This window comes from Pseudophryne corroboree, chromosome 1, assembly GCF_028390025.1.
Source record: "Pseudophryne corroboree isolate aPseCor3 chromosome 1, aPseCor3.hap2, whole genome shotgun sequence".
NCBI lineage: Eukaryota > Metazoa > Chordata > Amphibia > Anura > Myobatrachidae > Pseudophryne > Pseudophryne corroboree.
The window spans coordinates 165,925,049-165,943,573 of record NC_086444.1 but is presented as its reverse complement, the minus strand read 5'-3'; the positions used below and the strand labels follow the sequence as shown (position 1 = coordinate 165,943,573).

The 18,525-nt window shown below is 46.8% G+C and overlaps 1 protein-coding gene across 1 annotated transcript in view; it reads right to left on the bottom strand.

Annotated features, from left to right (window-relative positions):
• Nucleotides 1-1,410: 1,410 nt before the first annotated feature.
• The window catches only part of ANKRA2 (ankyrin repeat family A member 2), a 53,061-nt gene continuing 35,946 nt past the window's right edge, over nt 1,411-18,525 (bottom strand). Inside the window, exons 7-9 of the mRNA XM_063963872.1 lie at nt 12,843-12,909; nt 12,435-12,515; nt 1,411-3,914 (exon numbers count right to left, since the gene is read on the bottom strand). Coding sequence (XP_063819942.1) covers nt 3,859-3,914; nt 12,435-12,515; nt 12,843-12,909 — 204 coding nt within the window. The 3' untranslated portion in view covers nt 1,411-3,858. The remainder of the gene's footprint in view (nt 3,915-12,434; nt 12,516-12,842; nt 12,910-18,525) is intronic.

Below are 18,525 nucleotides of genomic sequence, written 5' to 3'. Positions count from 1 at the left end.
GTATCGTACACGGTGTCCGGGCACCGAATATGCCTCTTTTGCCAGTTAAAAGCCCTCAGTAACATTGCTGCCCAGGGCGCTCCCCCCTAGCGCCCTGCACCCTGTGAGTGCAGTTGGTGTGTGTGTGGGAGCATGGAGCGCAGCGCGACCGCTGCGCTGTACCTCCGTTACTGAAGTCTTCTGCCGTCACAGAAGTCTTCTGTTGTTCTAATACTCACCCGGCTTCTTACTTCTGGCTTCTGTGAGGGGGGTGACAGCGCGGCTCCGGAAACAAGCAGCTAGGCGCACCAAGTGATCGAACCCTCTGGAGCTAATGGTGTCCAGTAGTCTAAGAAGCAGAGCCCTTAACTCAGAAGAAGTAGGTCTGACTTCTCTCCCCTCAGTCCCACGAAGCAGGGAGCCTGTAGCCAGCAGGTCTCCCTGAAAATAACAAACCTAACAAAGTATTTTCCAGAGAAACTCCGTAGAGCTCCCCTAGTGTGTGTCCAGTCACTCCTGGGCACAGAATCTAACTAACTGATGTCTGGGGGAGGGACATAGAGGGAGTAGCCAGTTCACACGCAGTCAAAGTCTTTTAGTGTGCCCATGTCTCCTGCAGATCCCGTCTATACCCCATGGTCCTTTTGGAGTCCCCAGCATCCTCTAGGACGTAAGAGAAAAATATTTTAAAAGGCGACGTGCCATACTGGAAGCCTCACAGTGATTTATTAGCATTCTTAGGGTGATGTGCCGCCGTGATTCTCCACTGCGCACCTACAGTATTAGCCAGCCAAGGTACATCCCACATTGCAAGTTTTGATGCCAACCTACAGATGGGTCCACGTTTATCTTGACCTTTAATAGGATTAACTGAGACTGGCCAGTCGGGCTAAAGGCCCATATAGACGGGCCGATGCGGGAGAGATGTGTGCTGAACGAACCGCTCAGCACACATCTCTCCCGCCGCTCAGCACAGCGTGCATGCAGGCCAATCTAGCACCAGCGATAGCGATGCGAGGGGCTGAGCATCGCTATCGCTGCAGGGGGTACACACGGAGCGATAATGCTCAAATTCTAAGCAATCTAGTCAGATTGCTTAGAATATCGCTCCGTGAGTACCCCCCTTTAATCCCCTGCTGTAATGACTTAATCCCCTGCTGTATTGTTCTCTGTATTGTATTGCAGCCGAGAACAATAGATGAAGGGTTTATGCTAATAAGACATGTAGTGCCTAGGCGCAGAAAACTAGTAAAGATAACCGTGGACCCATCTGTATATGGGTGAGATGCAAAATGTGCAATGTGGATGGATGCTACGTGCCATTCCGGAATGACACAACTTGCATATTGCCAGTAATTTAATAGAAAGAAATGGGCAAAGTAGATTTCCATCTAAAACCTCTATATGCAAAAACATGGATACAGCAGCATATTAATGAAAAAAGGGTAATACAAGATCAATTTATTTATAATTGCATATCCATCTGTAAACATAAACACGTGCAACATAAGTCATATACACTATATACATACACTATTGTATAGGCAGGCATAGACACACTTGCACAAAGGAAACAAGGAGAGGAAACATTTAACATTGCACAATACAGTTCCACATATATATGGCTTACCATAACCCTATTACAGTCACAGGACATAATACGTTGGTCTTCTACCAGTTAAGGAATACTAGCCTACGTATTACACAAATACACCCAGACTACTACAATTGCATTTCTCTGAAATAAGAACATTTCAAGTAACTTGTGCAAAATCAAAATAAATAATGCATCAATTCTTACAGTTAACATGGATGGGGAAAGAAAACTATACACACCAGTAACGTATGTAGACTCACTGACATTTATACTAGGCTACAGATAGAGGTTACTAAGTTACCAAGCTCGGGCAACCAAATGAGGGTTTCCGGTCACATCACATCATTTACGTTTCATTGGCTTCCTCTACACCAGGATCATTTTGGGTACAACAGTCATCCAATGTTATAATAAATACAAGCATACATACAAAGGGGAAGTATTACACACGGCGTGTTGTCAACTTGATGTTGTTATAGAGTCATCATATACTTCTACACACACACAGACAATATTGTGAAATAGAGGACTGCACTTACATGCATCTTAGTGGCTGCGCTGTGCAGCCTAGTGACACTTCATGCCATACAAAAGTCCTGTCCAGAGAAGCAGCAATATAATGCTGATGCTACAGCACAGTGAGTAACCAGATGGTGGGACGGGAGGGTCTGATTCCGAGTCAGACGCAAGTGCAGCCAGATGCGATCCTATACTATTGCGCGTATCCATGTGATTATCCATCCGCCATCATGCAGATGGGCAGGCTGCCCACTGGTTTTTCATCTGCACCTGTCATTATTAGTATCAGGACTTACATCAGCCCCATGCTGGGTGTAAAAGAACCACCCGAGACAGACGTCCTATCTTCATCCGCAGGCTATGAATGATTGCGGAAATCAGCCTACGCGGCCACAACACGCCAGTGACACGGATTTGCATGATCGCCGCCCAGAAATATATACACAAGAGTGCTGCGCTTGATGTATGCTTAATGATAATTGATTAAAAATTAATAGATACACAGGTGTCTGCTTAAATCAATTTAAAACACATATGGAACTTGCTGATAAAATTTAAACAAATTTATTTACACACACAATATAGTACAATAAAAACCATTGATAAAAGAAAGCTCAAGCACACTGATAAGACGTTCTAAATATGTCACTTTGTTGAAATGATTTGTAACAATGTAACTTCAATGCTGCCACATAGACCTAGTTTTGGTCTCTTTGTATCAATAAAACTGAATTGCAACAGTTAATACAGCCTGTATAAGAATGATTGTAGCTCCCGTCCTCTATGCTACTGGCGTCCCAGTGCAGAGGAAATGCCGCTGATAATATTTACCCGACCTGCGGGAAGATTCAGTCTCGCAGCGCAGGAGGTACCGGGATAACTTCCAAGCGTCCGCCGCCGGCACTAGCACGGTGCAGTTGATTCTGCCCTGGCGGGCGGGTATGGACGCTGCAGTGGTATGCTGACCTGGCGTACCGGTACAGATTCTCTGAGGCTGATTATCAAATTCAAATTCACCGCTGCAAAGGAATGTGGCTGGCAGCGGTCAGTGCGTCTGTGGGCTGAGCAAAAGGAGTGATGTCAACGCGTTTCGTCCCGTCTCCCGGGACTTCCTCAAGACGATGGGGCTCACTCTATGATTATCATTAAGCATACATCAAGCGCAGCACTCTTGTGTATATATTTTTGTTGTTTGGGGGAGGTAGCAGTCCCTCAGTGCTTGCAGCTGCTGTATAGCCAACTTAAATTTAATTCATCATTTGCGCCAGGAGTTGGGGTGGTTAAACACTCTCAATCTTTTTTTCGCCGCCCAGAAATGCTCATTTCACTAAGAGAGAGAGATCAGTCATTGGGTAGATCAATTAGACTGCTCTTCGATCTCTGGGTGTATGCAGGGCACAGCACATGTGTAGACTGCAGATGTCTAGGAGATCCATCAGACTCAGAATCAGGGCCATAAAGTATAATAGAGCTGGGTAAGTAACAGAAACAACTACTCCCATTGTGCACAGTAGCCATCAGCTGGTGGAAAGCTCTCTCTCTACTATACAGAAACATATCCTGCTGTAAGAGGTCTTTCTGGTCAGTTTATACCGTATAGACTTTTTGTCAGTAAATGCATGGAGCGACTACCGTATTAGTATGTCAGGTGGAAAAACTACGTTCAGATTTCATTAAACATCACATCTCCTAGGGTGTAAAACAAATATAATCACTGCAGGGCACAATCTATCTGCATCTTCTGTTTCATGTCGCGGAGTCCATTACTCTTTGATACTTTGAAGAAGCTGTAAGAGGTGAGTCTCGATGACTTGTTGAACTGCAAAAGCAAACCAGCAAGGATCAGTGAAAGTCCACAGATGTGCAATGTGTGCTGATGGCTGGCTGTTTTATTCCATGATTAATTTGAGAGATATATATATATATATATATATATATATATATATATATATATATATATATATATATATACTAAAAAAGAGTGAAGGCGCACTCAATGAGCAGGTATAACAGGTAATTTAATACAATGATAAAAGCTCACATACATCTCAGTTTAAAACAGCCGGCTCACGAACAAATCCATAGTGCCTCCGGATAGCAACTGGTGAATCGTTCTCTGCCGCTCAATCAGCAAATGGTCTCCTCAGCGTGTATGCTCATGGACTCAGCAACAAACTCCGATCGCTCAGAGCTGTCCTTCCCGGCCACGCCCAACGCGTCCGGCAGTGACGAAACGCGTTGGGCGTGGCCGGGAAGGACAGCTCTGAGCGATCGGAGTTTGTTGCTGAGTCCATGAGCATACACGCTGAGGAGACCATTTGCTGATTGAGCGGCAGAGAACGATTCACCAGTTGCTATCCGGAGGCACTATGGATTTGTTCGTGAGCCGGCTGTTTTAAACTGAGATGTATGTGAGCTTTTATCATTGTATTAAATTACCTGTTATACCTGCTCATTGAGTGCGCCTTCACTCTTTTTTAGTGCACATTGGAACAGTACAGCTGTGGTTACGCTGTTTATTGAAGTGCCAGCACTTGCATCGATTGAATTGTGGACTAAAAATCAGGAGATTTAAGGACATTGATTGCACAACCATTCCTGCATTTATATATATATATATATATATATATATATATACTGATTGAGTATCCCTTATCCAAAATCCTACATTTTTGGGTCCCCTACTGAGATAATGACATACATATTATGTGTATGTATGGATATATAATATACATATACATGTGTCATTAGCTCAGTAGGGGAACAAAAAAACTGTGATTTTGAATAAGGGATACTCAACACATAGACAGATAGAGATATATATATATATATATATATATATCTCTATCTCATAATAGCAGTTGCCATGCAGGAATGGGCTCATGTGCAAGTTAAGAACATGTGACAATGGAGAATAGAGGGTACACAGCAGTACATTTTTACTATAAACTAAGGCAAGTTTACCTAGTCATATTAGGCTGCTGGGATAATACATCTTGGTTGCATGCGACATACTTTAAAATAATACTCTAGTATAGTACCGATAATGTAGCTGGAAACTCATATACTGTAATACTGCTTTTGGGCTACAAGTACGACCATTTGGCTACATTAAGTCAGTTTGTGTCCAGCTTGTGCTATATGTATGCAATTCAGTAACAACTTTTCAATACAGTTATGCATGTTTTCCATCTGTATTTATAGAAACACCTAGCAAAAATGGCCGCCTCCAGAAGCTACCTGGTGGATCTGCCAGTAACATATGCAGACCCGGTTGGCTGGCAAAATGAAACTGTGAATTGATCATTAAATTGCTTATGGTCCCTAGAAGTCAGGTGCATTGGCGACAGAGGAGAGTGTGCTGCTCAGTGAGAGGGCAAAGGTTGGCACCAGTGGAGATGAGGTGAAAACAAGGAAGAACAGGGTCCTGGATCCATTAAAAGGAGTAAGGGAGATGGTGTCTGGGAAGCCAGACTGATCTAACATACACAAAGGGACCCTCATATTGGGAATGGCAGTAATGTTAGTATTGCTGCAGAAGTGGTATACTTCCTCTATAGGCAGGGCTTCAGTAATGATTGGGACAAGTTATGCAGGGAGGAACTTGTGGTAGGGAATTAATGTACTAGGGCATCTGTCACCAGGATAGTAAATATGACGTCTGATGGGTGCTTGAGTTCAGCAAATGGCAAGTCAGCAGATTACTGAGATGGGCTGGGGAGCGCCAAGTGGCCTTTGTACACACTGGTACCAATGTCATAGGTAGAGGAAGATAGGTGTTAAACAACCTATTAAAGGCATTTATAATGTGCTAAACCAGAACAATTGATAGGAACAATGAAGTTAAAATAAAATAGAGGAAAATAAAGATGCATAAAGGTTTAATGGGATGGTATAACTTAACATGGCATGTGTCTAAGGCATTTACAATATATCTATAAACAAAGTATATTGTAAGAGCTACACTATAAAAATGAGTGATGTAGTTCAAGTGGGAGGATCCGGTTTAATGGGAATAAAAAAATTGGTAATTAATATCAGTAAAAATAAGAATTTACTTAACGATAATTCTATTTCTCGTAGTCCGTAGTGGATGCTGGGACTCCGTAAGGACCATGGGGAATAGCGGCTCCGCAGGAGACAGGGCACAAAAGTAAAGCTTTAGGATCAGGTGGTGTGCACTGGCTCCTCCCCCTATGACCCTCCTCCAAGCCTCAGTTAGGATACTGTGCCCGGACGAGCGTACATAATAAGGAAGGATTTTGAATCCCGGGTAAGACTCATACCAGCCACACCAATCACACCATACAACTTGTGATCTGAACCCAGTTAACAGTATGATAAAACGTAGGAGCCTCTGAAAGATGTCTCACAACAATAAACAACCCGATGTTATTGTAACAATAACTATATACAAGTATTGCAGACAATCCGCACTTGGGATGGGCGCCCAGCATCCACTACGGACTACGAGAAATAGAATTATCGGTAAGTAAATTCTTATTTTCTCTGACGTCCTAAGTGGATGCTGGGACTCCGTAAGGACCATGGGGATTATACCAAAGCTCCCAAACGGGCGGGAGAGTGCGGATGACTCTGCAGCACCGAATGAGAGAACTCCAGGTCCTCCTCAGCCAGGGTATCACATTTTTAGAATTTAGCAAACGTGTTTGCCCCTGACCAAGTAGCTGCTCGGCAAAGTTGTAAAGCCGAGACCCCTCGGGCAGCCGCCCAAGATGAGCCCACTTTCCTTGTGGAATGGGCTTTAACAGATTTTGGCTGTGGCAGGCCTGCCACAGAGTGTGCAAGCTGAATTGTACTACAAATCCAACGAGCAATCGTCTGCTTAGAAGCAGGAGCACCCAGCTTGTTGGGTGCATACAGGATGAACAGCGAGTCAGATTTTCTGACTCCAGCCGTCCTGGAAACATATATTTTCCGGCCTTGACAACGTCTAGCAACTTGGAGTCCTCCAAGTCCCTAGTAGCCGCAGGCACCACAATAGGTTGGTTCAGGTGGACGCTGAAACCACCTTAGGGAGAAACTGAGGACGAGTCCTCAATTCCGTCCTGTCCGAATGGAAAATCAGATAAGGGCTTTTACAGGATAAAGCCGCCAATTCTGACACGCGCCTGGCCCAGGCCAGAGCCAACAGCATGACCACTTTTCCTGTGAGATATTTTAACTCCATAGATTTAAGTGGGTCAAACCAATGTGACTTTTGGGACCCAAAAACTACATTGAGATCCCAAGGTGCCACTGAAGGCACCAAAGGAGACTGTATATGCAGTACCCCTTTTACAAACGTCTGAACTTCAGGGACTGAAGCTAGTTCTTTTTGGAAGAAAATTGACAGAGCCGAAATTTGAACCTTAATGGACCCCAATTTCAGGCCCATAGACACTCCTGTTTGCAGGAAATGTAGGAATCGTCGAATTTCCTCCGTCGGGCCTTACTGGCCTCGCACCACGCAACATATTTTCGCCAAATGCGGTGATAATGTTTTGCGGTTACATCCTTCCTGGCTTTGATCAGGATAGGGATGACTTCATCCGGAATGCCTTTTTCCTTCAGGATCCGGCGTTCAACCGCCATGCCGTCAAACGCAGCCGCGGTAAGTCTTGGAACAGACAGGGTCCTTGCTGGAGCAGGTCCCTTCTTAGAGGTAGAAGCTACGGATCCTCCGTGAGCATCTCTTGAAGTTCCGGTTACCAAGTCCTTATTGGCCAATCCGGAGCCACGAATATAGTGCTTACTCCTCTCCATCTTATCAATCTCAGTACCTTGGGTATGAGAGGCAGAGGAGGGAACCCATACACTGATTGGTACACCCACGGTGTTACCAGAGCCTTTACAGCTATTGACTGAGGGTCCCTTGACCTGGCGCAATACCTGTCGAGTTTTTCCCAACGGTTTATAATCATGTGGAGGACTTCTGGGTGAAGTTCGTGCTGAGGAAATCTGCTTCCCAGTTGTCCACTCCCGAAATGAATACTGCTGACAGTGCTATCACATGGTTTTCCGCCCAGCGAAGAATCCTTGCAGCTTCTGCCATTGCCCTCCTGCTTCTTGTGGCACCCTGTCTGTTTACGTGGGTGACTGCCGTAATGTTGTCCGACTGGATCAACACCGGCTGACCTTGAAGCAGAGGTCTTGCTAAGCTTAGAGCATTGTAAATGGCCCTTAGCTTCAGATATTTATGTGAAGTGATGTCTCCAGGCTTGACCATAAGCCCTGGATATTCCTTCCCTGTGTGACTGCTCCCCAGCCTCGCAGGCTGGCATCCGTGGTCACCAGGACCCAGTCCTGAATGCCGAATCTGCGGCCCTCTAGAAGAAGAGCACTCTGCAACCACCACAGGAGGGATACCCCTGTCCTTGGTGACAGGGTTATCCGCTGATGCATCTGAAGATGCGACCCGGACCATTTTTCCAGTAGGTCCCACTGGAAAGTCCTTGCATGGAATCTGCCAAATGGGATTGCTTCGTAGGAAGCCACCATTTTTACACAGAACCCTTGTGCATTGATGCACTGAGACTTGGCTCGGTTTTAGGAGGTTCCTGACTAGCTCGGATAACTCCCTGGCTTTCTCCTCCGGGAGAAACACCTTCTTTCTGGACTGTGTCCAGGATCATCCCTAGGAACAGAAGACAAGTCGTCGGAACCAGCTGCGATTTTGGAATATTGAGAATCCAATCGTGCTGCCGCAACACTACCTGAGATAGTGCTACACTGACCTCCAACTGTTCCCTGGATCTTACCCTTATCAGGGAATCGTCCAAGTAAAGAATAACTAAAATTCCCTTCCTTCGAAGGAATATCATCATTTCGGTCCGTACTTTAGTAAAGACCCGGGGTGCCGTGGACCATCCCTACGGCAGCGTCTGAACTGATAGTGACAGTTCTGTACCATAACCTGAGGTACCCTTGGTGAGAAGGGTAAATTTTTTGACATGAAGGTAAGCATCCTTGATGTCCCGAGACATCATGTAGTCCCCTTCTTCCAGGTTCGCAATCACTGCTCTGAGTGACTCAATCTTGAATTTGAACCTCTGTATTCAAAGATTTTAGATTTAGAATCGGTCTCACCGAGCCGTCTGGCTTCGGTACCACAATAGTGTGGAATAATACCCCGTTTCCTTTTGCAGAAGGGGTACCTTGATTATCACCTGCTGGGAATACAGCTTGTGAATGGCTTCCAAAACTGCCTCCCTGTCAGAGGGAGACGTCGGTAAAACCGACTTTTGGAAACGGCGAGGGGGAGACGTCTCGAATTCCAATTTGTACCCCTGAAATATTACCTGAAGGATCCAGGGGTCTACTTGCGAGTGAGCCCACTGCGCACTGAAATTCATTGAGAACGGGCCCCCACCGTGCCTGAGCTTGTAAAGCCCTAGCATCATACTGAGGGCTTGGCAGAGGCGGGAAAGGGTTTCTGTTCCTGGGAACTGGCTCATCTCTGTAGCCTTTTTCCTCTCCCTCTGTCACGAGCAGAAAAGAGGAACCTTTTGTCCGCTTGCCAACAAAGGACTGCGCCTGATAATACTGCGTCTTATTTTGAGAGGCGACCTGGGGTACAAACGTGGATATCCCAGCTGTTGCCGTGGCCACCAGGTCTGAAAGACCGACCCCAAATGTCCCCTTTTTTAAGGCAATACTTCCAAATGCCGTTTGGAATCCGCCTCACCTGACCACTTTACTGGTAGAATTGGACAACGCACTTATACTTGATGCCAGTCGGCAATATTCCGCTGTGCATCTCGCATATATTTTAAATGCTCTATAGGCAATAATATACTGTCCTTATCTAGGATATCAATATTTCCAGTCAGGGAATCCGACCACGCCAACCCAGCACTGCACATCCAGGCTGAGGCGATTGCTGGTCGCAGTATAACACCAGTATGTGTGTAAATACCTTTTAGGATACCCTCCTGCTTTCTATCAGCAGGATCCTTAAGGGCGGCCATCTCAGGAGAGGGTAGAGCCCTTGTTCTTACAAGCGTGTGAGCGCCTTATCCCCCCTAGGGGGTGTTTCCCAACGCACCCTAACCTCTGGCGGGAAAAGGTATACTGCCAATAACTTTTTAGAAATTATCAATTGTTATCGGGGGGAAACCCACGCATCATCATTTTATTTCTCAGATTCAGGAAAACTACAGGTAGTTTTTCCTCACCAAACATAATACCCCTTTTTGGTGGTACTCATTATCAGAAATGTGTAAACATTTTCCCTTGCCTCAATCATGTAACGTGTGGCCCTATTGGAAATCACGGTTGTCTCTTCACCGTCGACACAGGAGTCAGTATCCGTGTCGGCGTCTGTATCTGCCATCTGAGGTAACGGGCGCTTTAGAGCCCCTGACGGCCTATGAGACGTTTGGACAGGCACAAGCTGAGTAGCCGGCTGTCTCATGTCAACCACTGTCTTTTATACAGAGCTGACACTGTCACGTAATTTTCAACAGTACATCCACTCAGGTGTCGACCCCCTAGGGGGTGACATCACTATTACAGACAATCTGCTCCGTCTCCACATCATTTTTCTCCTCATACATGTCGACACAAACGTACCGACACACAGCACACACACAGGGAATGCTCTGATAGAGGACAGGACCCCACTAGCCCTTTGGGGAGACAGAGGGAGAGTTTGCCAGCACACACCAAAGCGCTATAAACTGTATAGGGACAACCTTATAATAAGTGTCTATCCCTTATAGCTGCTTATATATATTTTTAGCCAAATAAGTGCCCCCCCTCTCTGTTGTACCCTGTTTCTGTAGTGCAGTGCAGGGGAGAGTCTGGGAGCCTTCCTACCAGCGGAGCTGTGTGGGAAAATGGCGCCGTGTGCTGAGGAGATAGGCCCCGCCTCCTTCTCGGCGGGCTCTTCTCCCGCTTTTATCTGGAAAACTGGCAGGGGTTAAATACATCCATATAGCCCAGGGGCTATGTGTGATGTATTTTTTGCCATAGGAGGTATTTACATTGCTGCCCAGGGCGCCCCCCCCCAGCGCCCTGCACCCTCAGTGACCGCAGTGTGAAGTGTGCTGGGAGCAATGGCGCACAGCTGCAGTGCTGTGCGCTACCTTAATGAAGACAGGAACGTCTTCTGCCGCCGATTTCTGGACCTCTTCACTCTTCAGCATCTGTAAGGGGGCCGGCGGCGCGGCTCCGGGACCCATCCAGGCTGTACCTGTGATCGTCCCTCTGGAGCTAATGTCCAGTAGCCAAGAAGCCCAATCCACTCTGCACGCAGGTGAGTTCGCTTCTTCTCCCCTTAGTCCCTCGATGCAGTGAGCCTGTTGCCAGCAGGTCTCACTGAAAATAAAAAACCTATTTAAACTTTACTTCTAAGCAGCTCAGGAGAGCCACCTAGCCTGCACCCTTCTCGTTCGGGCACAAAAATCTAACTGAGGCTTGGAGGAGGGTCATAGGGGGAGGAGCCAGTGCACACCACCTGATCCTAAAGCTTTACTTTTGTGCCCTGTCTCCTGCGGAGCCGCTATTCCCCATGGTCCTTACGGAGTCCCAGCATCCACTTAGGACGTCAGAGAAATGTAATTGGTATCCTATATAATAAAAGGCTAACTATGCTCCTCATCTCTATGGGGGAGAATACAAGTGTTCTGCGCGCCGGCAGTCACTAGATGGCGCCCGACAGAGCAATTCAAGTGTTGCTCCGTTCGGGCTGTGCGCTGATATTACGGTTATGTTGTTCCGTCATTTTGACGGGCTGGTAACTAGGCTCTACACGACTGTAAGCAGAAGTCCATTATTACGTATACATTAAGGTAATGGTTCCAAAACTTTCTTGAACCATGGCGCCCTAGAGTAGCAGCATATATTTCATGGCGCCCCTAGGATAAAAGCTTGTTTATTGATAAGTTTGGGAAAAATATGAAATTAAGTAGATTGTGTCTGCCTGTCATCCTTAGGGTCAGTTATGTGGTGGTGAACAGGTGCGCTTCCGATTGTCCACGTTTTATGATTTGCAGCCACCAGCAATGGTTTTGCCTATCACTTTGTCCATAAATAATTTCATGTGGTCCTGGCCCACAAACCCGAGGCACCCCACAAGCGCTTCACTGCACCCCAGGGTTCCCAGGCACACAGTTTGGTAACCAGACATGCCCTTACAGGATATTTATAGCATTATTTTATTTTATTGACTTTGCATGTGACGTTATAACCTTTTACGCAATATTGGCATGTTCAGCAGATACTGTCAATAAGGAGCATGATGCCTGACCGTTGTGCAGAAGGAACACAATTACCACTATGTACACAAGATTTGGTCCTATAACCACAGAGGTGTTTGCTTTAACACATAACTTACCGCTTCTGTGGCCCAGAGCTACTGACAGGTCCATGGAGTTGTAACCAGAGTCTGTCTCAATGGTTGGATCGGCCCCATTCTCTGCCAATTGTAAGAAACCATTAATCATACAACCGCACAACCACACTGCAATGTGTAATGGTTCAATGGGACCTCTTCTAATCCCAACAACATTATGTAGAAATCATTGGCGAATCAACATTTATTCAGGTCTGGCTTCTACATACAGCCACACAAAATGGCCACTCCTTCATTTCTACAGAAGACAAATATTTCAACACAAATTTATATTTAGCAGCTGAAGTTAGAGAGAAGATTGTTTTTCCATTACTTAATATTGTACATATGTGATGACATGAGAAATATTATAATATTGGGCATTAGAATCTAAGCGCAGCTTACACTTACCTAGAAGGATTTTCACACATTTCACGTGGTTTCCATGTACGGCATACAGCAGGGGCGTCCCACCATTCTAAACATAAGACCGCATAATGTAATAGGGGAGGATAAAAAGGCACACACAGTACATACATACATACACACATACATACATCTGCTGCATAACCGCCAATACCCGCTTCATTCCACTTTAAATAACTAAAGCAGGGGTTCTCATAATCCTCAAGGCAAACCGGCAGTCCAGGTTTTATGGATAGCCATAGTTGAGCACAGGTGACATAATTAGTACCTCAGTTATTTTGGTTTAACCATCTGTTCTCATCACTAAAACCTGAACGGTTAGTGTGCCTTGAGGACCAAGGTTAGGAATCACAGAACTAAAAGACGGACCGTGATCGTCCTTTCTCACCTCTCCGGGTCCTCTGGACTAGGCCCACCTCATCTCTGGTAACCACCCTCCCACCCTAACCTACAAAGCTACACCCATGCCACTACCTACATATGGAATTCCCTAACACGCCTGGTCAGACTCTTCTACAACCTTCAAATCTTTAAGTGTTCTCTGAAAAATCAGCTGTTTCTATTATTTTACCATCTCTTGATACTTTTATCCTGGTAACTATAACCATTATATAATACTGCAAGGTGTGTGTCTAGCAACTGAGCACTAAAGAGCTGCAGGGATGCCCCATGCCACCACATGCTGCCCCCTAGAACCACAGCCTCTCTCCTTCCCCAACCAGCACCTGGAGCTGCCCCCACCCCAGACACGCACACACTCAAAGATAAGAGAAATGGGGGGGTAGAGGGCCAACAAGCGAAAGAGAGAGGGGGAAAGGAGGGGACATAGATGAAAGAGAAGGGGACAGACAGGGATGAAAAAAGGGTGGGTGAGGACAAAGACGACAGCGATGAAATAAACACACAAAAAGGGGGGAAGGGAGGGACAGAGATGAGAGGGTCAGGCAGGGGTGTGGGGGCAGAGATGGGAAGACGGAGGAAGATATCTGTCAGCATTTGCAGCTGGCGCACATTTCCCTACTGCGCACTCAACTGCTACACCCGGTCTCCCAAACAAACATACTTTTATTGAGTGAGGGTTACCCACTGAAACACTCCATGTATTTTATATCCTGCCTGGATTATTAATTAATATACCATAACATGCCCAAAAAAACTGCAATACACAAGAGGAACATATCCCCCAGTTCCCAAAATATACAACACTCTCCCCTTCCCAAGCTCACTTAAGCTCCTCACACTTGCATCAGAGAGTTAGAATGAGGGAAGGTCTGACCCCCAGTACGGGATCCGGTCTAAAGATCGACAGTCACTAGGTCGACAGGGTTTCTAGGTCGACATGTGCTAGGTCGACAGGTCTAAAGGTCGACATGAGTTTTTCACATTTTTTTTTCTTTTTTTGAATTTTTTCATACTTAACGATCCACGTGGACTACGATTGGAACGGTAAAGTGTGCCGAGCGAAGGGGTAGCGGAGCGAAGGCACCATGCCCGTAGCATGGCGAGCGAACGCGGTGCACTAATTTGGGATCCCGGTCATTCTACGAAGAAAACGACACCAAAAAAAAATCCTCATGTCGACCTTTAGACCTGTCGACCTAGCACATGTCGACCTAGAAACCCTGTCGACCTTCCATCCATGTCGACCTAGTGACTGTCGACCTATAGTGGTCGACCTAGATACTGTCGATTTGATGAACCACACCCCCCCAGTACAGCCCAGAGTCCTAAGCCACTGCCCAAAATACCTCCATGTTAATTCACCAATGACATCAGAAGAACAAAAGCTCAGGACAAATCTGAGGAAAAATAAGATTTTAAACCTACCGGTAAATCTTTTTCTCCTAGTCCGTAGAGGATGCTGGGGACTCCGTAAGGACCATGGGGTATAGACGGGCTCCGCAGGAGACATGAGCACTCTAAAGACTTTAGATGGGTGTGCACTGGCTCCTCCCTCTATGCCCCTCCTCCAGACCTCAGTTAGAGAACTGTGCCCAGAGGAGACGGACAGTACGAGGAAATTACAGTTTTTGATCAGTCTCGGGCTGATGCTGTTTTGTTTCATACTGTTAACTGGTTCGTATGTTCCAAGTTGTACGGTGTGGATGATGTGGGCTGGTATGTATCTTGCCCTTAGATTAACAAAAATCCTATAACCTTTATGTAAGCAATAACTATATACAAGTCTTGCAGAATTTAGTCCGCACTGGGACGGGCGCCCAGCATCCTCTACGGACTAGGAGAAAAAGATTTACTGGTAGGTTTAAAATCTTATTTTCTCTTACGTCCTAGAGGATGCTGGGGACTCCGTAAGGACCATGGGGATTAGACCAAAGCTCCAGACCGGGCGGGAGAGTGCGGATGACTCTGCAGCACCGATTGAGCAAACATAAGGTCCTCATCAGCCAGGGTATCAAACTTGTAGAATTTAGCAAAAGTGTTTGAACCCGACCAAGTAGCTGCTCGGCAAAGCTGTAATACTGAGACGCCTGGGGCAGCCGCCCAAGAAGAGCCCACCTTCCTAGTGGAATGGGCCTTTACCAAATTTGGTAACGGCAATCCAACCGTAGAATGAGCCTGCTGAATCGTGTTACAGATCCAGCGAGCAATAGTCTGCTTAGAAGCAGGAGCGCCAACCTTGTTGGCTGCATACAGGACAGTGCCTCTGTTTTCCTAACCCGAGCCGTCCTGGCTACATACATTTTTAAGGCCCTGACTACATCAAGTTACTTGGAATCCTCCACGTCACCCGTAGCCACAGGCACCACGATAGGTTGGTTCATATGAAAAGATGAAACCACCTTAGGCAAAAATTGAGAACGAGTCCTTAATTCTGCTCTATCCACATGGAAAATCAGATAGGGGCTCTTGTGAGACAAAGCCGCCAATTCGGACACCCGCTGTGCAGATGCCAAGGCCAACAACATGACCACCTTCCAAATGAGAAATTTTAAATCCACCGTTTGAAGAGGCTCAAACCAGTGAGATTTTAGGAACTGTAACACCACGTTAAGGTCCCATGGTGCCACTGGGGGCACAAAAGGAGGCTGGATGTGCAGCACTCCCTTTACAAAAGTCTGGACTTCTGGGAGAGAAGCCAATTCCTTCTGAAAGAAAATTGATAGCGCCGAAATCTGTACCTTAATGGAGCCTAACTTTAGGCCCATATCCACTCCTGTCTGTAGAAAGTGGAGAAAACGGCCCAGATGGAAATCTTCCGTAGGAGCCTTCTTGGCTTCACACCAAGATACATACTTCCTCCAGATGCGGTGATAATGTTTCGCCGTCACGTCCTTCCTAGCCTTAATCAGAGTAGGGATGACTTCCTCCGGAATACCTTTCCCCGCTAGGATTTGGTGTTCAACCGCCATGCCGTCAAACGTAACCGCGGTAAGTCTTGGAACACGCAGGGCCCCTGCTGCAATAGGTCTTCCCTGAGAGGAAGAGGCCACGGATCTTCTGTGAGCATTTCCTGAAGATCTGAATACCAGGCCCTTCGAGGCCAATCCGGAACAATGAGTATTGTCTGCACTCTTTTTCGTCTTATGATTCTCAGTATTTTTGAGATGAGCGGAAGAGGAGGGAACACATAGACAGACTGAAACACCCATGGTGTCACCAGGGCGTCCACCGCTACTGCCTGAGGGTCCCTTGACCTGGCACAATACCTTCGAAGCTTCTTGTTGAGGCGTGACGCCATCATGTCTATTTGTGGAAGTCCCCACTGACTTGTCATCTCTGCAAAAACTTCTTGATGAAGTCCCCACTCTCCTGGATGGAGATCGTGTCTGCTGAGGAAGTCTGCTTCCCAGTTGTCCACTCCCGGAATTAAGACTGCTGACAGAGCGCTTGCGTGATTTTCCGCCCAGCGAAGAATCCTGGTGGCTTCCGCCATTGCCACTCTGCTCCTTGTCCCGCCTTGGCGGTTTACATGAGCCACAGCTGTGACGTTGTCTGATTGAATCAGAACCGGTAGGTCGCAAAGAAGATTCTATGCTTGTCGTAGGCCGTTGTATATGGCCCTCAATTCCAGTACGTTGATGTGTAGACAAGCCTCCTGGCTTGACCATAGTCCCTGAAAATTCCTTCCTTGTGTGACTGCTCCCCATCCTCGGAGGCTTGCGTCTGTGGTCACCAGAACCCAGTCTTGAATGCCGAACCTGCGACCCTCGAGAAGGTGAGCACTCTGCAGCCACCACAGGAGAGACACCCTGGCCCTAGGGGACAGGCTTATTTTCTGATGTATTTGTAGATGGGGCCCCGATCACTTGTCCAGAAGGTCCCACTGAAACGTCCTTGCATGGACCCTGTCGAAGGGGATGGCCTCGTAAGTCGCCACCATTTTTCCCAGTACTCGAGTGCATTGATGGACTGACACTTTTTTCGGTTTTAACAGGTCTCTGACCATGTTCTGGAGTTCCTGGGCTTTTTTAATCGGGAGAAAAACCCTCTTTTGTTCCGTGTCCAGAATCATGCCTAAGAAAGATAGCCAAGTCGTTGGAATCAACTGTGACTTTGGTAGATTTAGAATCCAGCCATGCTGCTGCAGCACTCTCAGGGAGAGCGACACGCTTTTCTGCAATTGATCTCTCGATCTCGCTTTTATCAGGAGATCGTCCAAGTACGGGATAATTGTGACTCCCTGCCTGCGCAGGAGCACCATCATTTCCGCCATTACCTTGGTGAAAATCCTCGGGGCCGTGGAAAGCCCAAACGGCAACGTCTGAAACTGGTAATGACAGTCCTGTACAGCGAATCTCAGGTATGCCTGATGAGGGGGATATATGGGGACATGAAGGTATGCATCCTTTATGTCTAGTAACACCATAATATCCCCCCCTTCCAGGCTGGAGATACCTGCCCGGAGCGATTCCATCTTGAATTTGAACTTTTTCAAGTACAGGTTTAGGGATTTTAGATTTAGAATGGGTCTGACCGAGCCATCCGGTTTCGGGACCACAAACAGGGTTGAATAGTACCCCTTCCCCTGTTGAACTAGGGGAACCTTGACAATCACTTGTTGTTGACACGGTTTTTGAATTGCCGCTAAAACTATCTACCTTTCTGGGGGAGAAGCTGGTAAAGCCGATTTGAAAATCGGGGAGGAGGCACGTCTTCGAATTCCAGCTTGTAGCCTTGGGATACAACTTCCATCGCCCAAGGATCCACGTCTGACTGAACCCAGACGTGGCTGAAGAGTCGAAGACGTGCCCCCACCGGCGCGGACTCCCTCAGTGGAGCCCCAGCGTCATGCGGTGGATTTAGTAGAAGCTGGGGAGGACTTCTGCTCCTGGGAACTAGCCGTAGCAGGCATTCTTTTCCCTCTACCCTTACCCCTGGCGAGGAAGGAAGAGCCCCGACCTCTTCTGGACTTATACGACCGAAAGGACTGCATCTGATATTGTGGTGCTTTCATTTGCTGTGGGGGAACATAAGGTGAAAAAGTAGATTTACCAGCGGTAGCTGTGGAAACCAGGTCTGCGAGACCTTCCTCAAACAAAACCTCACCCTTGTAAGGCAAAACGTCCATATGTCTCTTTGAGTCGGCATCACCCGTCCATTGGCGGGTCCACAGGGCTCGCCTAGCAGAAATCGCCATGGCGCTGGCTCTCGAACCTAACAGCCCAACGTCTCTCGAAGCTTCTCTCATATATAAGGCTGTGTCTTT